The sequence below is a fragment of the Scardinius erythrophthalmus genome, assembly GCF_964197995.2.
Source record: "Scardinius erythrophthalmus genome assembly, chromosome: 15".
Lineage (NCBI taxonomy): Eukaryota > Metazoa > Chordata > Actinopteri > Cypriniformes > Leuciscidae > Scardinius > Scardinius erythrophthalmus.
In genome coordinates, this window is record NC_138235.1 from 23,917,066 (window position 1) to 23,943,498 (window position 26,433).

The 26,433-nt window shown below is 41.0% G+C and overlaps 1 protein-coding gene across 23 annotated transcripts in view; it reads left to right on the forward strand.

The window, feature by feature from the left end:
• ubr4 (ubiquitin protein ligase E3 component n-recognin 4) overlaps positions 1-19,324 on the forward strand; it is a 52,967-nt gene extending 33,643 nt beyond the window's left edge. For 16 of the 23 annotated variants that reach the window (XM_081387574.1, XM_081387579.1, XM_081387594.1 and 13 more), the window contains 49 exons: positions 239-416; positions 521-625; positions 855-992; positions 1,095-1,263; positions 1,359-1,563; positions 1,671-1,784; positions 3,886-4,095; positions 4,185-4,334; positions 4,756-4,983; positions 5,062-5,140; positions 5,329-5,541; positions 5,664-5,832; positions 5,927-6,071; positions 6,221-6,306; positions 6,386-6,473; positions 6,565-6,758; positions 6,864-7,103; positions 7,221-7,359; positions 7,537-7,662; positions 7,751-7,879; positions 8,320-8,663; positions 8,743-8,833; positions 8,955-9,039; positions 9,218-9,345; positions 9,424-9,553; positions 9,639-9,796; positions 9,881-9,990; positions 10,114-10,255; positions 10,337-10,418; positions 10,532-10,705; positions 10,788-10,909; positions 11,006-11,203; positions 11,695-11,775; positions 11,893-11,980; positions 12,085-12,212; positions 12,293-12,400; positions 12,493-12,612; positions 12,712-12,902; positions 13,000-13,173; positions 13,898-13,997; positions 14,080-14,298; positions 14,386-14,499; positions 14,586-14,728; positions 14,823-14,948; positions 15,038-15,232; positions 15,322-15,546; positions 16,301-16,391; positions 16,503-16,665; positions 18,126-19,324. In XM_081387574.1, coding sequence (XP_081243700.1) covers positions 239-416; positions 521-625; positions 855-992; positions 1,095-1,263; positions 1,359-1,563; positions 1,671-1,784; positions 3,886-4,095; positions 4,185-4,334; positions 4,756-4,983; positions 5,062-5,140; positions 5,329-5,541; positions 5,664-5,832; positions 5,927-6,071; positions 6,221-6,306; positions 6,386-6,473; positions 6,565-6,758; positions 6,864-7,103; positions 7,221-7,359; positions 7,537-7,662; positions 7,751-7,879; positions 8,320-8,663; positions 8,743-8,833; positions 8,955-9,039; positions 9,218-9,345; positions 9,424-9,553; positions 9,639-9,796; positions 9,881-9,990; positions 10,114-10,255; positions 10,337-10,418; positions 10,532-10,705; positions 10,788-10,909; positions 11,006-11,203; positions 11,695-11,775; positions 11,893-11,980; positions 12,085-12,212; positions 12,293-12,400; positions 12,493-12,612; positions 12,712-12,902; positions 13,000-13,173; positions 13,898-13,997; positions 14,080-14,298; positions 14,386-14,499; positions 14,586-14,728; positions 14,823-14,948; positions 15,038-15,232; positions 15,322-15,546; positions 16,301-16,391; positions 16,503-16,665; positions 18,126-18,190 — 7,200 coding nt within the window. In that variant the 3' untranslated portion in view covers positions 18,191-19,324. Of the gene's footprint in view, positions 1-238; positions 417-520; positions 626-836; positions 993-1,094; positions 1,264-1,358; positions 1,564-1,670; positions 1,785-3,885; positions 4,096-4,184; positions 4,335-4,755; positions 4,984-5,061; positions 5,141-5,328; positions 5,542-5,663; positions 5,833-5,926; positions 6,072-6,220; positions 6,307-6,385; positions 6,474-6,564; positions 6,759-6,863; positions 7,104-7,220; positions 7,360-7,536; positions 7,663-7,750; positions 7,880-8,319; positions 8,664-8,742; positions 8,834-8,954; positions 9,040-9,217; positions 9,346-9,423; positions 9,554-9,638; positions 9,797-9,880; positions 9,991-10,113; positions 10,256-10,336; positions 10,419-10,531; positions 10,706-10,787; positions 10,910-11,005; positions 11,204-11,694; positions 11,776-11,892; positions 11,981-12,084; positions 12,213-12,292; positions 12,401-12,492; positions 12,613-12,711; positions 12,903-12,999; positions 13,174-13,897; positions 13,998-14,079; positions 14,299-14,385; positions 14,500-14,585; positions 14,729-14,822; positions 14,949-15,037; positions 15,233-15,321; positions 15,547-16,300; positions 16,392-16,502; positions 16,666-18,125 lie in introns of all 23 variants that reach the window. The other 7 variants (XM_081387575.1, XM_081387577.1, XM_081387580.1 and 4 more) reach the window with 3 other exon arrangements.
• The last annotated feature ends 7,109 nt before the right edge of the window (positions 19,325-26,433 follow it).

The window sequence follows — 26,433 nt, forward strand, 5'->3', positions numbered from 1 at the left end:
GGTGCGTTAAAGCTTATCTCCAAGCAACTTTTCCCAAGTGGATACACATAACGAATAATGATGCACAAATATAAACTCAGCAGCTGTAAGCAGAACATCAAAAGTCCAGTTTATGCTTTAAACAGCCAGCCCCCAAAAAAACCTGCTACTGGTGAACACAGTCTTTGTCCAGACTTGTGCATTTTTAAAGAAGGCAGTTGTTATATAATCCTCTTCTTTCTCTCTGTTTGATCTGCAGTCGGAGTCTATGGTGCTGGAAACAGCAGAGAATGTGAGCAATGGGAACCCCTCGTCTCTGGAAGCACTGCTGGCAGGGGCGGAGGGCTTCCCACCCATGCTGGACATCCCCCCAGATGCTGATGACGAGACCATGGTGGAGCTGGCTATAGCTCTCAGTCTGCAACAAGACCAGCAAGGTCACTGTTTCCACTTTTCTGTCCTCAGAGAGAAACCAGCATGCATTTTTTTTTTTGCATATGACCATCGGGTGTCTAATGTTGAATGTATGCTGTGTCTGCAGGCAGCAGCAGCAGTGCTCTTGGTCTACAGAGTCTGGGTCTGTCCGGTCAGGCCCCCAGCTCCTCATCTTTGGACGCGGGGACCCTTTCAGACACCACTGCATCAGGTAACTGCACCCATCTCTCCACAAATCTCTTTCTGTAATACTTATTGCATGCTCATTGCTCACCCACCATTCCTTCTGTCATCCCTTCATCTCATTGTTTCTTCCCATTTCCAATAATTTTCAAACATATGGCTGTTTTTCTATGTATATGTTCGTGTGCACCTTTAGAAACCCCCCCTTAGCAAAGCCTGCTGTTTTTTTCCTGTAACAGCTCTGGTTATGCTTTCAGCCCCAGCCTCGGATGATGAGGGGAGCACAGCGGCCACAGACGGCTCCACGCTGCGCACCTCTCCCGCCGAGCACGGGGGCAGCGTGGGCTCTGAGAGCGGAGGCAGTGCCGTCGACTCAGTTGCCGGTGAACACAATGGTAAGACTTGAATTGTTACTGTTACTGTTTTTAAACATAAAAGATTTTAAAGTGGCTCGTTTTGGGGAGTTTCATCCACTCAGGACAATTTGTGTGTTTCAGTGTCTGGCCGCAGCAGTGCTTACGGGGACACAACTGTTGAAGGACACCCTGCTGGACCAGGCAGTGTGAGCTCCAGCACTGGAGCCATCAGCACCACTACTGCCCAGCATGAAGGAGACGGATCAGAAGGAGAAGGAGAGACAGAGGGCGACATCCACACAAGCAACAGGTCTGTCTACATGCACTTATCTTCTTTTATAAACTAGAATAAAATATGTTTCTGTATAATAACTGTCTATTTGCCTGTCTCACTCCTCTGACCAGGTTGCACATGGTGCGTTTGATGCTCTTGGAGCGTCTCCTGCAGCACCTGTCCCAGCTCCACGCTGTTGGTGGAGTTCAGGCCATTCCCTACATGCAGGTCATCCTCATGCTGACCACAGATCTAGATGGAGAGGACGAGAAAGACAAGGGAGCACTGGACGACCTTCTGGCCCAGCTCATCGCAGAGCTCGGCATGCACAAGAAGGTGAGACTACTAAACCAGGCCATAGATTATATTATACATATACAGGAGACATACATAGATGGAATATATAGATATACAGAATATAGATTGTCATTTTTGGTTTCCAGGATGTTTCAAAGAAGAATGAGCGCTGCTCCATAAACGAGGTGCACCTGGTCATCATGAGGCTCCTCAGTGTCTTCATGTCCCGCACCAAGTCTGGCTCAAAATCCTCCTCTGAGGTAACTGTCAACGTCGCTATGGTAATATCGTGCTCACAAAGCTTTGTTCTGAAGGTTAAAATATTTATTTGAACCACTAAGTCTGAGAACTAAATAGGGCTGGGTATTGAGTTCGATACTTTTTAGGCGCCGACCGAATTGCCTCGGTACCAAATTTCGATACCTGAGGGGTTAATCTTGTCAACGTCAGTGAAACAATAAGCATGCAGCATGTATGATGTGCTCAAATCAAGTGCTGGCTGTGGCGAGGCATCCAGGAAAAACGCTAGTTTACAGTAGGATTCATATTTAAATAGACCTTTGCGGTTTAATATTCTCACTTTGACAACAACTTTGACAATTTGAGAGAAACTATCATCACATCACAGAAGAAGGTCTAGATGGCAACCCGTCAAAATAAAAGTTTGGTTTAACTTGAAGCTGCGATAGAAATATATTTCTCTTGTACAGTATAATGTTCATCTTAATGTAATACTAATAATAATAATAATAATGATAATACAAATGTTATTAAAACAAATTTTCCTCCATGTTATAATTTTAACAGTAAACCTCTGTTGTGTAGCACTTGTTTGCCAAGAGCTTGTTTCATTTTAATTTTAATAAAAGATAAATTAGTGTTTTATGCCTTTATTTGATTACCAGAAAAACAAATTAATTAAATACACAAACAAAAAACAAACTTTTTTTTTTTTTTTTTTTTTGGCCCTATTATTGTATACAAATTAATAAATGAAGTTGTTTTTATGAATTCAATTAATTAGATATGTTTTTGATTAAACCATTAAAATGGAATATAGACAAAATTAAACAGAAAGCAAAGAACTGGGTAAAAATAAAATGGAATTTGGTAGAAAAAAAAGAGTGTTAAACTGTTAATAAATTGCTGTAAAACTGAACACGTTTTATGATTTAAATTAATTACACATGCTTTTTGATTTATAGAATTTAATTTAATCATCCAGAACCGGGGGGAAAAAACTGAATCCAGAAGAATTTAAATATTATAAAATATAAAATATTGTAAATGTATAATATTGTTTTCAATTTTAATATATTTTAAAATGTAATTTATTCCTGTGATGGCAAAGCTGAATTTTCTGCATCATTACCCCAGTCTTCAATGTCACATGATCCTTCAGAAATCATTCTAATATGCTGATTTGACGCTCAAGAAACATTTCTGATTACAGTTGTGCTTCATATTTTTCATGATTTTTTTGATGAAATGAATTGAAAGTTCAAAAGAATTTTAAATTAATTATAATTAACATAGAATTTAGAATAGAATTTTGTTACATTTGTAAAACTCTTTACTGTCACTGTTTTGATCAATTTAATGTATCCTTACTAAATAAAAGTGCCAATTTCTTTAAAAGAAAATATTTTTACTTGTGAACGTTTGAGCACAATCGTTTAAAAATTATTTCACTCTTGGGTCTATGTTTGGATTTTGTAATTTACAATTATTTAAGTAATTATTAATTATTAATTATTTAAATTATATTTAATTCTTTAAATAAGAAATACATTTTAACTTTCAATTCTTATTTATTTCCTTATACATGTTTAGGAAATTTAATATTAAAGTATACTTTTAAGAAATGTTATAAAATTTAAAATCTTCTATTATTTACATTTAATAAAATGTTAAGTATTTAAAATGTAGCTGGTGACATAATTGTTGAACATTAATTTGATTGGCAGCCATACTGTTAAATTGATTACATCTGTTTGTATACTGAGTTCTGATGGTCTTCCTGCCTTGCATCTATTTAACCAGCTATAGTTTCCACAAAGCAGCACGTCCGAACGGCCCCTTTTGTGTTATCTGTATATGTGCATTTATTATTCTCCAATAAAAAAATTCCAATACGAAAAGTGTCATTATAAGAGCAAAGTGGTTTGAATTAATAATTCATAATTTAATGCATTTAAAAAAGCCTAAAAGCTTACCTGAAATGTAACAATATATTTTGCTTTGGGAAGTTTAAATCTAGTTAATTTCTAATATTATTGTTTACATGCTACAAGGTTTACTTTGCAGAGCAGTGAGTGTAAAAACCTTTAAATAATTCAGTTTCATCTGTTTTCTCGCCAGTCGTCTTCTCTCATCTCCAACGCAACTGCTACCGCTCTGCTCAGCATGGGAGCGATAGACTACTGCCTGCATGTGCTCAAATCCCTGCTGGAGTTCTGGAAGACCCAGCAGGGAGAGGAAGAACCAACGGCCACCAGTCAGCTCCTTAAACCCCACACTTCTTCCTCACCCCCAGACATGAGCCCCTTCTTCCTGCGCCAATATGTCAAGGTACAGACCAGTTCTTAAGAAGCTTGTCCAAACGTTAAATATTTTGTATAAGGAAATATCCGGATCTTTAAATTGTGGGTGTTTCTCAGGGCCACGCTGCTGATGTGTTTGAAGCATACTCTCAGCTCCTCACCGAGATGGTCCTCCGACTGCCTTACCAGATCAAGAAAATCGCAGACGCCAACCCGCGCATCCCACCGCCTATCTTTGATCACTCCTGGTTCTATTTCCTGTCAGAGGTAATGCATGTAATTCGCTTTTGGCCTGTGCTGAAGAGTTATCAATGAATAATTCAGCAATGATCAACCTCTTTCACCTTTATTTTTTATTTATATAGTGCTTTTTACAATACTGATTGTTTCAAAGCAGCTTTACAGTGATAACAGGAAAATAATGCAACAAAGTTTGTTTCTGCTGTACAGCAGATCTAGAAGAAAATATCGTTATAGTCCAACTTAAGTAAGTTCAGTGATGGTTCATGTTTGTTGGAAAAAAGTTATTCATTTAGTTCATTTATTAGATAGATAGACAGACAGACAGACAGACACTCTGGACAAAACAGTGGTGTCATCGTCCAGCTCAGTTCTTATATGGTGTCAATGCAGGCAGATCAATAATATTGTTGAATATTAAATGTCCCCCCTTTCGATTATCTTCCAGTATCTGATGATCCAGCAGACGCCGTTCGTGAGGCGGCAGGTGAGGAAGCTTCTGCTGTTCATCTGTGGATCCAAAGAAAAGTACCGCCAACTCCGAGACCTCCACACGCTTGACTCTCACGTGCGTGGCATCAAGAAGCTTCTGGAGGAGCAGGGCATCTTCCTGAGGGGAGGAATCGTCACAGCGACATCTGGCTCCGCTCTACAGTATGACACGCTCATTAGTCTGGTGAGTAACAGGCATGTGTGACGATTTTTATTCTTCTTTTAGTTTGGATTTGTGTGAACTTTTTTTCCTTTTACACAGATGGAACACCTTAAAGCATGTGCTGAAATAGCCACTCAGAGAACAATCAACTGGCAGAAGTTCTGCATGAAGGATGACTGTAAGTGTACTATGTTCTTTTATCCAGAGAATCTTGCATTGCATTCAGGGCGAAAAATTTGATCAGTTCTTGCTTTCCCTGGGAATTTAACCAATGACTCTACAATTAAGAGAACTAGAACAACTAAGCCTTCCTAGCTCAAACAGTAGTCACATGTAGTACTAATCGAATTCTCTGTCTTTGTTTAGCGGTGTTGTACTTCCTGCTGCAAGTGAGTTTCCTAGTAGATGAGGGTGTTTCTCCGGTCCTGCTGCAGCTGCTCTCTTGCGCCTTATGTGGCAGTAAAGTCCTGGCAGCCTCGACAGGATCTTCAGGTGGAGGTTCAGGAACATCTCAGCCCTCTCAGAGCAAATCCTCCAGCAAGAAGAGCAAGAAAGAGGACAAGGAAAAGGACAAAGAAGGTTTGATGTTTTTTCAATGATCTTTCATCATTTTTTATCATTGAACCACTTTCATTTAGGATTAAAAATCCTAAAAATTATTCATGACACTTTTCCCAATGTTCCTGTTGTGTTTCCTGCAGGAGATGGAGCTGGCAGTCAAGAAGATCAGTTGTGTACGGCTCTTGTTAGTCAGCTCAACAAATTTGCAGATAAGGAGACTCTCATTCAGTTCCTGCGTTGCTTCCTGCTCGAGTCCAACTCTTCATCTGTGCGCTGGCAAGCTCACTGCCTCGCGCTGCATATATACAGGTACTTAGAAGCAAGAAACTTCTCTTAATGCTCTCCCTTGTGTCCAGTGCTTTGAGCTTAAACCATCATGTTAAACTGAACATTTATCTTTCAGGAACTCAAACAAATCCCAGCAGGAGTTGCTGCTCGACCTGATGTGGGCCATTTGGCCAGAACTACCTGCTTATGGACGTAAAGCTGCTCAGTTTGTGGACCTGCTCGGATATTTCTCCCTCAAAACACCTCAGACAGAAAAGAAGGTAGTCATACTCCAATATGAGATTGTTTATTAAAATGACTGGGTAGAATTTGATTATACTTTTTGAACAGTAGTGTAATTTTATAGTAGGTTTTAAATATTGGTGTGACTGTTGCATTGCACCTAACGTTTTGGTTCTGTGTTTTCCAGCTGAAGGAATACTCTCAAAAAGCTGTAGAAATTTTGAGAGCACAAAACCACATCCTGACCAATCATCCCAATTCAAACATATACAAGTAAGTGTTCCCAGCATGCTCTCATTGGAAGATATTTTGGGTCACAGAATTTTTCATCTCTTAACACTTATCTTCTCAGCACCCTGTCTGGACTGGTGGAATTTGATGGATTTTACCTGGAGAGTGATCCCTGCTTGGTGTGCAACAATCCTGAAGTGCCCTTCTCTGTGAGTGACGTTCATGACATGTCACATTTAAATGCTTGTTTTAGGTGCTATGGGTCTGAATGTTGGCCTACTTTATTCCCTGTGCTATTAGAACATCAAACTCTCATCTATCAAAGTGGACACCCGTTACACTACCACTCAGCAAGTGGTGAAGCTGATTGGCAGCCACACTATCAGCAAAGTAACAGTGAAGATTGGCGATCTCAAGAGAACCAAGATGGTTCGCACGATCAACCTCTACTACAACAACAGGACCGTACAGGCCATCGTTGAACTGAAGAACAAGTGAGCATGCTAATCAGACTCTTAAGTTAAAAAATGCCCATTTTTGCTGACAGTATTTGTAGATGGTTGATGATACATTAAATTATTTGAAATGTGTGTACGCAGACCTGCTCGCTGGCACAAAGCTAAGAAGGTGCAGTTGACTCCAGGCCAAACTGAAGTTAAGATCGACCTCCCTCTCCCCATCGTGGCCTCCAACCTCATGATTGAATTCTCTGATTTTTATGAGAACTACCAGGCGTCTACAGAGACCCTGCAGTGTCCTCGCTGCAGCGCCTCTGTCCCTGCCAACCCAGGGGTTTGCGGCAACTGTGGAGAGAATGTGTATCAGTGTCACAAGTGCAGGTACGGAGGGTCTGGATGTTGAGATGTGCTTTAAAAATAAACTTTGCACAAAGACCCAAGAAACTGACAGAATTGCACTGAAATTGAGGTTGTAATTGTCTGTTTTGAATTTTCCAGGTCCATTAATTACGACGAAAAGGACCCGTTCCTGTGCAATGCCTGTGGTTTCTGTAAATATGCACGCTTTGACTTCATGCTCTATGCAAAACCCTGCTGTGCTGTGGATCCTATAGAAAATGAAGAAGATAGGAAAAAGGTATGGCAGGCATAAATATTCAATATATTAATATTCATTTATATAGATTGTGTAATGTAAAACAGAAATGTGTACAACAACAGAAAACGAGACATACAAACAGACCGGGTTAAGTTAGGAATAGTCTAAATGAAAGTCCTCTTACTAAAACAATTGTTACTGATTTATTGTGTCCAGGCCGTGACCAACATCAACACTCTACTCGACAAGGCTGACCGGGTTTACCATCAGCTCATGGGCCACCGGCCGCAGCTGGAAAGTCTGCTGTCCAAAGTGAACGAGGCTGCCCCTGAGAAACCACAGGTCAGTCTGTCAGCATTGATCAGTTTCAGACAGATCAATGACTTTTCTCTTTTGAATGTGTCATTCATGTTTTCATGATTTTTCTCAGGATGATACAGGAGCAGGTGCTGGTCTGGGCACGTCCACTGCCTGTGTTAACCGGTACATTCAGCAGCTGGCACAGGAATACAGCGGAGACTGCAAGACTTCATTCGATGAGCTCTCCAAAATCATCCAGGTTAGCGATCAATAGAGCTGTTACTATACATGGGGTGGGTTTCCCAAAAGCATCGTTAGCCCTTTGGGAAACATACCTCAGAATGGCAGTCAAGAACAATACCAGAGAAATTTTGTTACTAATACCAATGTTCATACCATAGCAATTTTCATTAGCAACTAATATTCTATTAAATTTAAATAATTGTATGTAAATATTTAATTATAAAATAATACTAAAATACTTTTAACTAATTAATGTTAATATTATTATCTTAAAAGTCCTAATAATTAAATGCAATTATTAATTATATAATAATTTAATTATGTAGCTAGTGTTGATAATTTATTATACTTATTTAATAGCATATTAAAGTTAAATATTAATATTTGCATAAGTATTATTGTTAAATTTATTATAAAATGGATGTTGAAGAGTCTCTTTTTTTATTACTTATTCAGAAAGTGCTTGCGTCGCGCAAGGAGCTGCTGGAGTATGACCTGCAGCAGCGGGAAGCAGCTACCAAATCATCCCGCACCTCCACCCAGCCCACCTTCACAGCCAGCCAGTACCGAGCCCTGTCTGTGCTGGGCTGTGGACACACATCCTCCACCAAGTGCTACGGCTGTGCGTCCGCAGTTACGGGCCACTGCATCACTCTGCTGCGCGCACTGGCGACCAACACTGCCATCAGGCAGATCCTGGTACTGCAGGGCCTCATCCGAGAGCTGTTTGAGTACAACCTGCGCCGCGGCACCGGAGCCATGAGGGAGGAGGTCCGTCAGCTCGTCTGTTTGCTCACCAGGTATATACACACAAGTCTCTGAAGAGAATAGCTAATGGTGTTTACAAGTTGCTTACTATTATGTCAATGTATTTTGCAGAGATCACCCAGAGGCCACGCAACAGATGAATGACCTAATTATTGCCAAGGTGTCAGCTGCCCTTAAAGGACACTGGGCCAACCCTGATCTGGTATTCATTACATAGTACATTTTAAAGATCACGTCTAGCTATTTTGAATTACTAATTTTGATGCATGTGGCAGGTCTTTAGTACTTGACTCTAGTTCTTACAGTTGTCATCTCTCATTCAGGTCAGTAGTTTGCAGTATGAAATGCTGCTTCTTACAGACTCCATTGCTAAGGAGGGAGGATGCTGGGAGCTCAGACTTCGCTGTGGTGAGTACTGTGGTGGATTTCCAGAGATAAACGTCTGAACCTGTATATATCCTCAAGCTGTAGTTGTTCGACAGAAATGTCATCTTGAGATGTTTTTTATATAGTCTTCAGCTTATCTGTGTTGGCCAGGATTTTTATATAAGTGCTTCCCTACTCTCATGCCTCTGTTTATTTTCAGCCCTGAGTCTGTTCTTGATGGCGGTGAATATAAAGACCCCTGTGGTGGTGGAAAACATTACACTGATGTGCCTGAGGATCCTGCAAAAACTCATCAAACCTCCTGCCCCCACCAGCAAGAAAAACAAGGTACGACAGACTCATAGTACTGATGATGTGTTGATCAATACGTTTTGATGCACTTACTTGAATTGTGCTTCTTAACAGGATACTGCCGTCGAATCCCTGACTACAGTCAAGCCATATAACAACGAGATCCATGCACAGGCCCAGCTCTGGCTCAAAAAAGACCCGAAAGCATCTTATGAAGCCTGGAAAAAGTGCCTTCCTGCTAGATGTAAATATCCAAATTTTGCATCAGCAATGCTGTGGGCTGTTTGCATGAAATCCTTTACTTGATTCTGCACTCTCGTCTTTCTCAGGTCAGGAAACCGTCTCTAAACCCTCGAATAAGGCTGAGATCAGGAGACAGTACCTGATGGAGAAGTACGTGTGGAAGTGGAAGCAGTTCATGAGATCTAGATCAGAAGGCCTGTTCCCCCGCCTGCTCAAACTGGGCCATAACAACTGGCTGAGACAAGTAAATGCTCCCTCAAAAGTTTCTAGAGTGTCTTGATTCTATTCTCCATTTATGTGCTCTAATGTAATCTAACCCCTCTCGAAGGTGCTCTTCACCCCAGCCACCCAGGCAGCGAGACAGGCGGCTTGCACCATCGTCGAAGCTCTAACAACAATCCCCAGTCGCAAGCAGCAAGTTCTGGACCTTCTAACAAGGTATAAATCACATGGATGAATAAAATAATCCTTTTTGGCCCAATATTTTCACAATAGACTCAAGCGAGTCAGATTTAGGAGACATTTTTTACTGGACTGAAGATTTTGTTGTTTGTTCTTCAGTTATCTGGATGAGCTTAGCATCGCGGGAGAGTGTGCTGCAGAATACCTGGCTTTGTACCAGAAGCTCATCAAACCTGCTCACTGGAAGGTTTATCTGGCTGCCCGGGGTGTCCTGCCATACATTGGCAACCTTATCACCAAGGTATCATCAGAAACTGTAAATATTATATGGTTATATAGTGAGGATGTGTCATTTCCATTAACCTGAACTTGTGTTCTTCAGGAAATTGCTCATCTTCTCGCCCTTGAAGAGGCCACACTGAGCACAGACTTACAGCAGGGATATGCCCTCAAGAGCTTAACAGGTGAATTTTAGTTTTTGTGTCCTATTTGATCAGGATCAATAAAGTTAAATTAAATTAATCTAAAACTTCTTGAGAGCTTGTGGCTTTTTTTAACAGTTTCTGTTTTCATTCAGGCCTGCTGTCCTCGTTCGTGGAGGTGGAGTCCATTAAGCGTCACTTCAAGAGTCGGTTGGTTGGCACAGTCCTGAACGGCTACTTGTGCTTGAGGAAGCTGGTGGTCCAGAGAACTAAACTGATAGATGAGACCCAGGACATGCTGCTGGAGATGTTAGAAGATATGACTACAGGTTCCAGCCTTCACCTTCAGGTCTTATCTGATGTTGCTGCATTATTAGAGACAAAATCAGCTCAATGATTCTTCTTTTGTAGGAACTGAGTCGGAGACCAAAGCGTTCATGGCTGTGTGCATCGAAACTGCAAAGCGGTACGATCTGGATGATTACCGCACCCCTGTCTTCATCTTCGAGCGGTTGTGTAGCATCATTTATCCGGTGAGTAGACTTCAGCTCATTGACATTCGGCTATAGCTTTTGGAAAAATGATCTTGGCAATACTCAAGCTAATTTCTCTTATCTGTGTCTGTGAAGGAGGAGAATGAGGTGACAGAGTTCTTTGTTACGCTGGAGAAGGACCCGCAGCAGGAGGACTTCCTGCAGGGCCGTATGCCAGGAAACCCATACAGCAGTAACGAACCAGGCATTGGCCCTCTCATGAGGGATATCAAGAACAAAATCTGCCAGGATTGCGATCTTGTGGCACTACTGGAAGACGACAGTGGCATGGAGGTATGCAATCTGCAACAGTCCAGTGTCCTGGGGCTTTATTTCAAATAATTTGCTTGGCCTTATTTTCCATTATTTGTATTTTTAAATCATTCTAAAAAAGAAAGACGTTTATTAAGGTTTTAAGGTCAATTACATTACCTTTAAAAAAAGGGGTCAGTTTCTTTTTGTAAAAATAGTTTCAGCAAGGATGCATTAAATTGATCAAAATTGCTGTTCATTTGAACTTTCTATTCATCAAAGAATCCTGAAAATGTATTAAAATAATGGGGTAAAATAATGTATTAAAATAAATATAGGGGGTATTATTACATTTCATAAATATATGAAAATGTGGTGTGCCCAACTAAGTGGTGCAACCAGAAACATGCAGGGGGGAAAACACGATTTTAACAAGATCAAGACAAAGAAAAAAGCTTTATCTTATTTAGTCTTGAACACTTTTATTTGAACATTTATCTGCATTAATTTTTAAACATGACTTTTCTTTGCAGCTCCTTGTCAATAACAAGATCATTAGTCTGGATCTGTCTGTTGCTGAGGTCTATAAGAAGGTCTGGTGCCCCACCAATGAGGTGAGCTAAAGAGAATTCAAAAGATACTTTATTTTATTAATTTTTTACTTTTTGCTTATGATTAAAAATTATTTTTACTTATCGACCACAATTTAAAAATTGTTTCTTTCAATAAAGGGTGAGCCAATGAGGATCATCTACAGAATGAGGGGGCTTCTAGGAGATGCAACAGAGGAGTTCATTGAGTCTTTGGACTCAACTACAGGTAAGTGTTATGTTGTAGGACTTTTTCTTAAGATTACTGTCAGTTTTTTTCCTCTAGTTTATCTCATGTTTCTTATTTTTAATTGTTTTTTTGTGTCTTTGCAGATGAAGAGGAGGATGATGAGGAGGTATATAAGATGGCTGGAGTGATGGCGCAGTGTGGAGGTCTAGAGTGCATGTTGAACAGGCTTTCTGGAATCAAAGATTTCAAACAGGGCCGACACCTTCTCACCGTGAGTGTGAAGTTCACCTCTCTTTATACATTCCTTAGAAACCTCAGAGACAATTCTAATGATTGTGTTTTACTTTATAGGTTCTTCTCAAGTTGTTTAGTTACTGTGTGAAAGTGAAAATCAACAGACAGCAGCTGGTGAAACCAGAGATGAACACACTGAATGTTATGTTGGGCACGCTGAATCTGGTAAGTAACATACCAAAAGAATTCAGCACTAGTGCTTATGAGATAAAATTTTATATTTAAGAGGATATTTGTAATTGGATGTTGTGTTTCAGGCATTGGTGGCAGAGCAGGAGAGCAAGGACAGTGGAGGAGCATCCATAGCAGAGCAGGTTCTTAGTATTATGGAGATCATCTTGGATGAGGCAAATGCTGAGACTGTGTCTGAAGACAAGGTCAGCAAGACATTTTTATTTATGCAGTGAATATTACAAACAAACAGCAAGTGAGCCAGTTGTGTTTAGATCTCTCCTCCATTGTGTCTCCTCCTCCAGGGTAACCTGCTGCTGACGGGTGATAAGGACCAGCTGGTGATGCTGCTGGACCAGATCAACACGTTGTTTGTGCGTTCAAATCCCAGTGTCCTACAGGGGCTGCTCCGCATCATCCCTTACCTGTCCTTTGGTGAACTAGAGAAGATGCACATCCTGGTGGAGCGCTTTAAACCCTGCTGCAACTTCGATAAGTATGGAGTTTGTCCATCTCTATAACCTAGAACTGACTTCTCCTTGAAACAGTGGAGAATGTTTGCTGATTTTAACACCATTTGTTTTCGCATTCAGGTATGATGAGGAGCACAGTGCTGATGACAAGGTCTTCCTGGACTGCTTCTGTAAAATAGCTGCAGGAATCAAGAACAATAGTAATGGCCATCAACTGAAAGACCTCATCTTACAGAAGGGCATCACCCAGAGTGCTCTGGACTACATGAAGAAACATATCCCCTGTGCTAAGAAGTATGAAATGTTTAAATATAACACGTATATTATATATATATGTATGTATTTATTTATCATAAAATTTGTATGTATTAATTATAATATTATTAATTATATACTGTGTAATAAATACAATATAGAATCGTGTTATATAAATACATATCACTATTTATTATAAATAAAACATTAACTTTTATCCATATCCAAATATACATATTTTTATAGATGTGTATGTATATGTGTGTATATATATATATATATATATATATATATATATATATACATATTTTTATAGATGTGTATGTATATGTGTGTGTGTATATATATATATATATATATATATATATATATATATATATATATATATATATATATATATTAGTGCTGTTGATTTATCATGTTCAATAGGTGCGATTAATTATGGAAAAAATAGCGTTAAAATTATTAACGTATTTAACGCACCCTGACCTGCCCAGACCTGTATGACAAAATTGTAAATAAAAAATGCTAAATTTCGCCAATAAAAACATTGAAATAAATATAAATAATATATACATTTATATTGTAAAATAAGTTATTTATATTTATTAATTTTATTCAATGTAAATTAATTAATCCTAACTATTTTTTAACTAATAAAAATATAAAACAATAAAATATATTATAAATATTTATCTACCCATTTATAAAAACATTACTGTCTACAGAGTGATTACCCTGACTATTATATATTGTTTTGTAGCCTGGATGCAGACGTTTGGAAGAAATTCCTTGCTCGACCAGCCCTTCCGTTCATCCTGAGACTGCTGCGTGGTCTGGCCACCCAACACCCCCCTACACAGGTAACACTTTAACCACTAGTTTGAGATAATTATTTCATACGCACACAACAAAAATAAATTAAACCATCGCTTCTTGTTATAGATGCTAATTGGAACAGATTCAATAACCAATTTGCACAAGCTGGAGCAGGTGTCCAGTGACGAAGGTATCGGCACTTTAGCAGAGAATCTTCTGGAGGCTCTAAGGGAGCACGCCGAGGTTAACCTAAAGATTGACGCTGCTCGAAGGGAGACTCGAGCAGAGAAGAAACGCATGGCCATGGCGATGAGGCAGAAAGCTCTCGGCACGCTGGGAATGACAGTGAGTTGCACTTAGATAGAAGCTTAATGTTTAAACCAGAAAAAAGTCTTTGAATTGAAATATTTCAATTTTTTGCTTTTGTTTCAGACCAATGAGAAGGGCCAAGTGGTGACTAAGACATCCCTGCTTAAACAGATGGAGGAGCTCATAGAAGAACCTGGCTTGACTTGCTGTATTTGTAGAGAGGGCTACAAGTTCCAGGTCTGTTTCTCTACCAATTACATTCCATGTTAATGTAGGTTGTTGTGTTGTTAATGTTCAGCCTCTTCATATTTTGTACTCCACAGCCTACCAAAGTTCTGGGCATCTACACATTTACGAAGCGTGTGGCCCTTGAGGAGTTTGAGAACAAACCCCGCAAGCAGCAGGGTTACAGCACTGTCTCACACTTTAACATAGTCCACTATGACTGTCACCTTGCTGCTGTCAGGTGCGTGAAATTGCTGTGAATACAATGGATTTGATCAAGGAAGGTTTAGTCGTCTTGCTAAATTTATAATTTTCTCTCTGTGTGTCTGAATCAGGCTTGCCAGAGGGCGTGAGGAATGGGAAAGTGCAGCACTACAGAATGCCAACACAAAGTGCAATGGGCTCCTACCAGTATGGGGGCCACACGTACCCGAATCTGCCTTTGCCACCTGTCTGGCAAGGTACGTCATTCTTGCATCCAGTTTAAATGAGTACTAAGATGTACTCCTGAATATATACAAGAATATATCCTTATTTTGTACTGTTGCAGGCACAACACATATCTGCAAGAGTGCACAGGGCAAAGGGAACCCACATACCAGCTCAACATTCATGATACCAAGCTGCTGTTCCTGCGCTTTGCAATGGAGCAATCCTTTAGCGTGGACACAGGAGGAGGAGGCCGCGAGAGCAACATCCACCTCATCCCTTACATCATTCACACAGTTCTTTACGTCCTCAACACGTACGTTTATCAAAGATGAGATTTAAATTCCAATGCATTTTGACATGTTACAGTTTTGAAGCTTTTTTTTCTTCTGACTTCCTCCATAGAACAAGGGCCACATCACGAGAGGAAAAGAATCTACAGAGCTTCTTAGAGCAGCCTGGTGAGAAGTGGATGGAGACTTCGTACGAGGTGGACGGGCCGCACTACTTCACTATATTGGCCATGCACATCCTACCACCTGAGCGCTGGAGGACTACACGTGTTGACTTCCTGCGCAGGCTGCTGGTCACCTCTCATGCCCGCAAAGTCTCACCAGGGGGTGCTAACAAGTAAGGGAACGAAGCATGACTCTGCACGTGTCAGAGCTTGAACATTTAAGAGCTTTTATAAGTGTGTGCTGTGCTTTACACGCTTAGGTGTGTATTTTTGGATTTGGCAAGTGTTCTGTGCTCACTCAGAGTGCTTATGTTGGCTTAAAGCTAGACTAAGTATGCCTAGAGGATTGATGCAAGATTATATCAGGCATGGCTTGGACTGGGTGTGTCAGATTGTTTCAGGCCTCTGTATTATTGTTTGTAAATTTTTGCACTTTTATTATATCTAAACATTGTTATTGTTATTATTATTATATATTATATTATCAAAAAATAATATATTATCAAAAAACATGTATTATAATTAGATATTATAATATATGAATTATATATTATACAGTATAAATAACAAACATTCATTTTTTTCATGTGGTGTTAAGTTCGAATGCATGTCAGATCCGTGTCATGTCTTAAAGTGACAGCTGTCTAATGTGTGTGTGTATGTATGTGTGTGTATTTTTAAATGGGTTTTTTTATGGCTATTCATGATTTTTCTCATATTATTGTGATGAATTAATTTTAGCATTATTTTTGCCATTATATGATTAAAACATTATGTTTTTCTATAAATTATACAATTTATGTACACATTAAAAATGTATACATCATTTTTATTTATATATTTATTCTTTTTAATGGCTATTCCTGATTGTCTAATGTGATTTAATTGCATTTTAATTGATACATGATTGCGTTTTTATCATTTCAGGCTCACTGACAAAGCAGTGAAGGAGTATGCTGTTTACCGCTCACCGCTTCTCTTCTGGGGTCTGGTGGATCTTATCTATGATATGTTTAGGGTATGAGAATATGAGGATATTTTTCCCCTCTTTTTGACTCCTGTAAGCATGATGTATAATAATTGCGTGCTTCCATGAAATCTAATGTTATCTGCTATGTTCCTACAACAGAAAGTGCCCACCAGCAACACAGAAGGAGGCTGGTCCTTCTCGCTCGCAGAGTACATTAGGCACAATGACATGCCTATCTATGAGGCTTCAGAAAGGGTGTTGAGGTCTTTCCAGGATGAACTCATGCCTGCTGAATCCTTCTCAGAGTTCCTGGATGTCGTAGGTAGGGCTGCAGCTATCGATTCTTTTTGTAATCGATTAATCTAGCACTTAATCGATCGATTAATCGGATTTTTTTTTTTGTGTGTGTGTGTGTATTTTTAAACAACCAAAACAAATAATGCATAATGAAAATGATGTGGCTGTAAAATGATCAAGCATTTGGCTTTTATTTCTCAAAAAAAAAAACCAGAGGTATTTATTCCAACTCCAACATTTGGTTCCAAAACTAAGCCTATTTATTGCAATTTTTACCCATTTAGTGTTTATAAGTGCCAGTGCCAACAATTATATAACAATACAGTTAAGTCAACTTACTGTAAAACATGTATAACATGTAAAACTATGAATACAAACTTCAATAGTAAAGGCCATTTGGCCTTAGTTTTGTCTTCTTAATACAACATTACAAAAAAGGATTGCACCTTCTGCAAATTACCCACCTGACAACAAAAATAAATGAATATAAAATATCAAGCCAAACAGGTTCACAATGTATACAATTTATAAAAAAATAAATGTGAATAAAACAATTATAAATAAGAATCAGACTTTTTCAGCTGTAATCTCAAAACAAACATCAAAATGTAAAAACCCAGCCAATATAATCACAATGAACATATATATAACAACTGCAAAGCGTCTAATTTGTAAACAAAATTATTTACGCACTAAATCCAATTGCTGTGAGGTTCGGGATGTGGCGTCTGTTTTGAGAGTTTAAAAATATGCAAATTGTGCTGGATTTAATGCGTAAATCATTTTGTTTACAAATTAGACGCTTTGCAGTCGTTATATAAATGTTAAAGATTTTATTTTGGATGTGTTCATTTTGATTATATTGGCTGGGTTTATAAAAGTTTATACAATTGAAAGGATATCTTTGCTTGGTGCATTTGGAAACAAAGCTTGTCTATTTCTAAATGTAATCGCGTGCATCGCTGATGATTATACTGTCCGTGTGTTAAAAAAAACTTAGATTAAACACACTCGCAACAGACACACCCCAAAGCGGAGACGTTACAGCGTTGCCAGTGGCACTGAGCGGAGTTTTGCCGCTGTAGTGGACACGCACCGTTATGGTGCGTTCACACCAAGCGCGAATAGAGCGTCTGGCGCGAGTGATTTCAATGTTAAGGTAATGCAAACACGCGTTTACTCTTGCCATCGCGCCAACTAAATTCAAAATGTATCACGCGCTATGGTGTGCTTCCTGAACATTGAACAACGGTCCGTGTGAAACAATCAGATCCCTGCGTGTATAGTGCACGTCATAGGAATTTAACGAGGCTTCGAGGCAGAGTTTTTGCCTCGAGGAATTTTTGTAATCCAGTTAGAGTAACTCGATGAATCGTTTCAGCCCTAGTCGTAGGTCAGACATTTTTAGCTCTCTCACTGTCAAGCTGTAAAATAATGTGGCTGTACAGACAGAATATTAATCTCTTGTACTGACTCTTTTCTCAGGACTTCTGTCAGAAATCCCAGACCCTGACGCCTTCCTGCTGGACCTGTTGAACTCTGTGCCCTGATGGCACACATTTATGCACCTCACTTTATGGACTTGTGACCGCTCTGTCCAGTGCAGGTGTTCCTTAAACATGGAGTCTGTCCGCTACCCGGACCCAGCTATTCGCAACTCCAAAGGGACACCTTTCAATCGGGGCCCAGGCTCCTAAAACTTCCATCAGCTCGCATACACACTCATTCACCTCCACTTCTGCTCCTGATCTCCGCGTGGGTTCATTCAGTTATAACTCTCTCCTAAACAAGAAAGTGACGAGTTAATGCGCATTTATTCTACAGTGGTTTTGTAACACCTAATACACATAAACACACCATTCTGTTATAATCTCAAATGTTGCAGGTAATCTGGTTGGGAATTATTTCATAAACAACCTTGATGGCATTTGTTTTTCCCTTTGTGATTTTGTTTGTTTTTTGACTCAAGTTCTAAATTGGCTAAGAGTTACAGATTCACTCAAATGTGAACTAATCTCTCATTGTCTTGTTCTGTCTTTTTTTTTGCGGTGGTGTTCTATGAATTGTTTGCAGTTTGTAAGAAAGGCAAAGCCTGACACTGGTTCTGTGATGCAAATGTGTGATGATTGTTTTCCATGTGTAAATGGTTAAAGAGTGAGATGAAAGCTTGTTTAATGTGTTATTCCCGAGAAATGGATATACTTTCTGATTTGTAAAAGGTTTACCTGCATCAACAATGAAACACAAAGATAAAGAGAATAAAAAAGGGCCTGCATATTTATTTTGGGAGCCTTTTTCCACTTTGTTTTTCTGGTTGTGTTATTGTGTTTTGATCAAAATCACAATACTAAATTTATTTTTCGTTTTGTCTTCCATGTGACGGTAATTCACTCAATAATATTCCGCAGATTAAACATTTTCCCCAGAGCAAGTTGTGCCTCTGGTAAGCAAGGTGCCACTGAGAAGAGTCTCAGTGATTTTAAGTTTATTCTTACAATATAAACACCTGCGATAGGGTGTTCTTGAGCTGAATGCATGGTGTGAAGTTTGTTAAAAATAAGAAAACAAGAAAACCCACTTAGTGTTTATTCGCCTATTCCCGCTGCTACAATGTTCAACTGTTGCTGAATGTCTGCTTTTTGAATTAGCTCAACTTAATAAAGGTGTAAGAATACCATATCTGACTCAATGTGTTACACAAGCAGTGTTTTAGTAATATGTATATGCTAGTATTGCATTCAATATTTTAATTTAGCTTTTAATTTATATTTTCAGGTTTAGTCTTTTTTTTTTTTTTTTTTTTTTTTTTTGCTTTTGTCATTTTAATGTTAGTTTAATTTCCTAATTGGGTTTATTTTTATTTAGTACCTCAACTTAAAACTTATTTTAGTTAGTTGTAGTATTTTTATTTTATATTATTTTATTTCAGCTTTTTTTTTTTTCAGTTACCAAAAATGCTGGTTACAAACAACTGGTTTTATGACTAAGTGGAAGACCGCCAGATGCAGTGCTGAAAGCACTAGTAGAAAATCCCTCACGCTCAGCCCTAGTGACCGAGAGTCGAATAACAAAGTTGTCACCTCGTGACTCATGACGTGTCTTCGGCTATAATAACCCCATAACATGTCAAATCGATCTCTAGATCATTCTTGCGATGCCGAATGACCAGTGTAATGATATTAGCTCAAAGGGGAAATATTAATAATAATCCATAATTACTAATTATGATTAATTATTAATATTTGGGTCAGTTAATTAGATTAAATTTGAGGTAAGCCAATTAATATTACAATCAATTAATCAGTTCCAACAAACTCTTTGATTATTCATTTTATTCTAAGAAAAGTGTATCTTTCATGGTCACTGAAAAATAATTATTCCTTAGCATGTACAGTGCTTAGAGCATGTAACAAGATCAAGATCGTAAAAGGGACTTTGTATGCAAGCAGAGACACTTAGAAACCACATCCATATTGTGCACAAGTTTTATTAACTAACTCACAAACATAACTAACACTAAAACAAACGTACATACATACATTCATCCATACATACATACATACATAGGTAAAGTGGTGAGTGTTATGGAACCGGAAGCAGTAAATAGAACTATGGAGCAAGATCTATTTCAGTATGAAAAGAACCATCAGCTGATCATTTTCAGAGCACCTCATTAAATTGATACTTGCATGGTCAGTTGCAATCGTGGACAATTCTTGAAGTGGTTGAAAAATGAGTCCGTTGGTGGGTCCGTGAGGGTCAAAAGTCATGGTGCAAGTTGCCATCGTGTGGTTCAGACGCTGTTGTGGTTCGGAGCTTGCATGGTGGCTTCGAACACATGGCTGTGGTGAGTCGAAGCCTGCTGTCCTGGCCTGCTGAGTGCACGCTGGACGGTGCGGCCTCCTGAAGTGCCGAGAAGGCCACGAGTTGATCGTTGGACGGTGCGGTGATGGTAGGTTTGCAGTTTTGCAGTCTCCCTTTTTGGGAGCATGAAAGCATGGCAGGCAGTGCCCAGGGGCCTGGGCCCCAGTGGGGGGAGACACAACACACGACCGTAAATCATTCACAAAATGTTCTGGAATGCATGTTCATTTCATGTTAGTCAGTTCATCAATAAATGAATGCAGGAGAGTCTGTTCTAGTATTGCAGCAGAGGCTCTGTCCGCATTGCTAAAAGTCATAAAACTCCTTATCTGATCGTTGTCCGAGTAACTAAGACCGTCTTGTCCTGTGTAGGGGATGGGACGCAGATTCCAGAGAAGTTTGAAAGTTTTTATGGTACATGTACCAAATGTGTGTCTGATTTGGTCTCATTCGTTACACCAGAGACTCTGGCGGTCTTCCACAGTTACGTTAGTAACCAGCATTTAATTTCCTTTCACTCCAAACCGCCAGATGCAGTGCTGAAAGCACCAGTGACACTGCAGCGCACACACATTCAATCTGTAGAAATGTGAAAACATGCAGGCTGAACCCCAAGTTGCTGCAGAACAAATTTCAGAAAGCGATAATCCTCTGAACGCTGCCCAAAATGTTGCCAAAGCACGTAGAATGACCGAGAATAGACACAGACGATTAGCTCCTTTAAGGAAAGCAACAATCAGTCAGTCAGACCCAAGTGAAGAGTCACTAAACTCTGACCGGTGAGCTGCTAAAGCCACCACATACACCTTTAGTGTGGATGTAGAACGCCCAAGTTTCAAAAGAAGTTGCAGAAAATCCAAAATGCATCCAAATGAGCAGTGTAATCAACATCACAGCTAGAACACCAGTCAGAGAACACCTTCCATTTACAAGCATACAAATTTTGCATGGATGCCGCACGTGTACTCAAAACAGTGTCCCTGGCCCTGTCTGAACACTCCAAGAGAGTTCTGGTGGGCATGATCTTCCTTCTAGCAGACTCAGGAGGTCTGGTCTGTTGGCAGATGACAAGATGGTCCTATTATCAGTGAAAACAGAGTCTGAAACCATGGCCTCGCAGGCCAATGAGGAGCCACTAACAGCAGACGCGAAGCACTCTGCAAAGAGTCCTCCAAATCAGTGGTAACGGGGAAAGCAAATAATGTCACGTCTGGCCAGTCGTAGGCTAATCCATTCAGACCCAGAGATCCCGGTTCGTCCATCAGGGAAAACCAACGAGGGCAGTGAGACGTCTGACTGTCCGTGAACACATCTACTGCTGCGCCATACGTCCTCCATATCACTAGCACCACTTCTGAATGTACTTCTTTTTTTTTTATTTTTTTTTTTATAAAAAATCAATCAATGTAGAGTCCAATCTTCCTGTCCAATTGCGGTCTGATTGAGTCGGCCTGGTAGATATCCTGCTTGGATGGACAGCAGGTTGACTTGTGCCCAAATAAGCAGGTTGTGAGCTACCTGAAGCACACTCTGTGACCTTGTGCCTCCCTGATGGTTGATATAAAAAACAGTCACATTGTTGTCTGTGCACACCAAAACATTGTTTTCCCCTGAGAACAGTTTGAAAGTGAAGAAGTGTAAGAAACAACGTTGTCAACTCTGTCAACTATCACAAGACTGATATCCATCCTTATGACCTCCCACTGTGCAGGTGGTACTCCCAGTGGTACTCCTCTGACGAGAAACTCCTGTGACCAAGGTGCTAGGGCTCACATACAACAATGTGTGACTCTGATTTTCTTGTATTTGTCTCGTATTGGACAGACGTTTTTGAATGAGCCATCGTCGAAAAGGTCTGAGTAGATGCTTTGATGTGTTTGATCCACTGCTTGCTGGAGTGATGCTGCACAGACAAGCCAGTCATCCAGGTATGGCAACACTCTCATGCCAGACCTCTGGAGTGGTTCCAACGCTGCCTGGAGAAACTTTGAGAAAACTCTTGGTGCCAGAGACAGGCCAAATGGAAGAACCCTGAACTGAAATATTTGATCCATGAATGCAAATCGAAGGAATCGCCTGTGTTCTGGAACAATTGGAACGTGAAATAGACGTCTTTCAAATCTATTGTCATGAACCAATCTTGTGGCAAGATTGCCTGTAACACATCAGTTGTTCATAGCATTCGTAACGGCAAAAACTTTAGAAACCGATTCAGATTTCTTAGATCTAATGTCAGTCGAAACCCGCTGTCTTTCTTCGCAACCAGAAAATAAATGGAAAAAAATCCCCTGGGATGAACTTGGGGGTTGACTAGTTCTATGGCACCCTTGCGCAACAACATCTGAACTTCGTATGCAAGTGCCTCTGACTGGTGTGGATTGTGAACTAATGTTAACACCTCTTCACCCTGGTATACACCTGCACAAACAAACTGGCCGCCAACTTGAACGTCTGACAAAAAAATCATCTCTCACAGTCCACCATGAAGCCTATAAACTCCACCTCACTGCCTACAAAGATGCCCTCATTGCTGCCAAATCTGCCTACCTCTCCACCATCCTCACCAACCCCTGTCAAAACCCCAGAACCCTCTTCTCCACAATGAACAACCTCCTCAAGCCTCGGACCAACACCCTCCCTACCTCTATTCCGGATCTCTGCAATTCATTCCTCCACTTTTTCACTGACAAAATCAACATCATTCACCAATCTTTATCCACTGTATCTGACCTCCCAGTATCTACTCCAGCACCTACCACGGCCCCTCTTCTCCCCATCCCTCCTGACCTCCCTCCCCCTCCTCCACACTGCCTCCTCTCCCAGTTTGACTTGGTCACCCCTCCTGAAATCTCTAAACTCATCAGCTCTTCCAAACCCACTACCTGCTCCCTTGACTCCCTCCCTACTCCACTCCTGAAGTCCTGCCTCCCCATCCTATGCCCCTACCTCACTAACCTCTTCAACTCCTCACTGTCCCTTGGAACTGTCCCCTATGCCTTCAAAAATGCCGCTGTCACCCCAATCCTTAAAAAACCTGGTCTGGATCCCTCCTCCCTCAACAACTACTGCCCAATATCCAACCTACCCTTTCTGTCTAAAACCTTGGAATGTATAGTTGCCTCACAACTACAATCCTATCTTCATGCCAATAACCAATTTGAACCTCTCCAATCTGGTTTTCGCCCCCTCCACAGCACAGAAACCACTCTCCTCAAAGTTATCAACGACCTCCTCACATCCGCTGACACCGGTTCCCTCAACATCCTTATCCTCCTCGACCTGAGTGCAGCCTTCGATACCATAAAATTTCATAGCCATAAAATCCTGCTCACCAGACTCAAAGACCTCGGTATCGAAGGTACTGCACTCAGCTGGCTCTGCTCCTACCTTTCCCAACAGATCTCACTTTATCTCTCTCCATAACCACACCTCTGCCACAGCCACAGTCACCCAAGGTGTTCCCCAAGGCTCCGTACTCGGCCCCCTCCTCTTCATCATCTACATGTTCCCCCTTGGTCAGATACTCCGCCACTTCAACCTGGACTTCCACTGTTATGCCGATGACACCCAGATCTACCTCAGCACCAAATCCCCCCACAATCCTCCCCTCTCCCACATCAACTCCTGTCTGTCAGCTATTAAAACCTGGATGCAACACAACTTCCTCAAACTCAACAGCGATAAAACAGAATTCCTCCTCATAGGCTCCAAATCCACACTCAGCAAAATCAATAACCCCACTCTCATCATCGACAGCACCATTTTCTTCCCATCTCCCCAGGCCCGCAAACTTGGCGTGATCTTTGATTCCACCCTCTCCCTTGAGCCCCATATCCATCATGTCATTAAAACCTCCTTCTTTCATCTCCGCAACATCGCCAAAATCAGACCCTCTCTTACACCCCCCACTACTGAAAGAATCATTCACGCCTTCATCTCCTCCCGACTGGACTACTGCAACTCATTACTCTTTGGCATCAGCTCTACCTACATCAAACGACTCCAACTGGTCCAGAACGCAGCTGCCCGACTCATCACCCGCTCCAAATCCTGGCTCCACATCACTCCAGTCCTAAAACAACTCCACTGGCTTCCTATCTCCCACCGGATCACCTACAAAATCCTGGTCCTCACCTACAAAGCCTGGCCCCCTCATACCTCACTGACCTCCTCTCCCCCTACCAACCCTCACGGTCCCTCAGATCCACCTCAGCCGGTCTCCTCTGCATCCACAAGTCCAACCTCCGCAGTTTTGGGGACAGAGCCTTCTCCAGGGCAGCTCACAGGCTCTGGAACTCCCTCCCCCAAGAGATCTGCACCTCTGAGTCCCTCACCATCTTCCAGTCCCGCCTCAAGACCCATCTCTTCACCTCTGCCTATCCGTAGCCCTACTGTTATTGATCTCCAATGATCCAGGTGACTATCCGTGAAACAGCCCACTGTCGACCCTTCCGCGTCAGTGGTCCCGTGAACGCTTTTCTGTAGAGGTGGGGGGACGTCATGAGGGGACGTCATTGGGGGCCTGGGTGTCGTGCTTGAAAAGTCCACACAGCTGAGTCCCACCATGTCTGGGGGGTAGAGAAGCTTGTGGATACCAATGTTGGAAATGTTGAGAAGGCCTATACGTAGGTCTTACACCAATATTGTGATAACGAACACCAGAGGCTGTCGGAGGGGGCCTGGATCCTGAGGCTGTCCCCACATGACGCGAACAAGTTTCAGACACCAACACGCGTTGGTCCCAAGCTTCCTGTCCAGCTGATCCAAAACTTGTCCAGGTACCAACTGCAGTCGTCTCAAATTATTCCGACATACCACTGGCAAGGAGATTGGGCAAACCATACCTGCTGTCGAGCTTGCACAAGAGTGCCCAAAACTGTGCCACAGTGATCAGCGAAAACACCAATGGCCTGTAATGCAAGTTCAGTTAGATCCACCACTAATGGGTCAGATGAAGCTTCACTCAGAGAGGAGTGTGCGCCAAAGAATTAGAAACACGGCCAAGGCTTGCTATAGAATTGTATACACGTGACAGTAGCTCATCAGTGCGTCTACACTCAACAATGGGGTCGTGCACGTCTCCTGCCACATCAGGAGAGGAGACACAATGAGTGCTGCACCAGTGCACCAGATTAATGCGGGCAAGTATCACTTTTAATGTTTCTTCCAGTAATTCAACAACTAAAGACGACCCAACTGACACTGTCTCACTACCAGAATGACATGACTGATCTGGAGGTAAAATTTTCCTCAGCACCTGACATCACTGGAGTAACTTAGCTTTAAAAAGCGAGTCAGAGGCAGCCACTGACATCACATCTAAGTCCTGTCCCGTTTGCATCATTGGTGACGAAGCGATAGCTGATTCAAACTGATCGGCGAGAGTTGTCGCGTGCAGGTGGGGAGGAACTAAAGGTGTGAGAATAAACACAAAACACACGTGATCGTTGTCATGCGGTGAATCCCAGTAGCACCTCAATGCAGTCCACAAGATCCAGGGGGATCCATGAAGTCGAACAAGCCTTATGCAACACAGGTACCTCCCCTCTAATGAGTATATACGCCCCTTCAAGTTTCAAGCTTGTTTTTATTTATATACCACCTTTAAAAACAGCAAACATGGCTGACCAAAGTGCTGAACAAAACACAAGGTAAAAAGACAAAGGCAAAAACCACACATTCATGACAGAAGCTCACAATGAATTAAAAGCTAAAGAAAAAAAGTAGGTTTTAAGAGCAGATTTAAAAAGTTAAAGACTGTGCTGATCTGATGTAAACCGGAAGGCTGTTCCACAGTCTAGGGCCGGCAATAGCAAAGGCTCTATCTCCTCTATTCTTTAATCGTGATCTGGGGACAGATAAAAGTCTCTTATACGCCCTTTACAGCTGATTGGCTACAAGTGTATTTTAGTGCTGGCCCGATCTACTT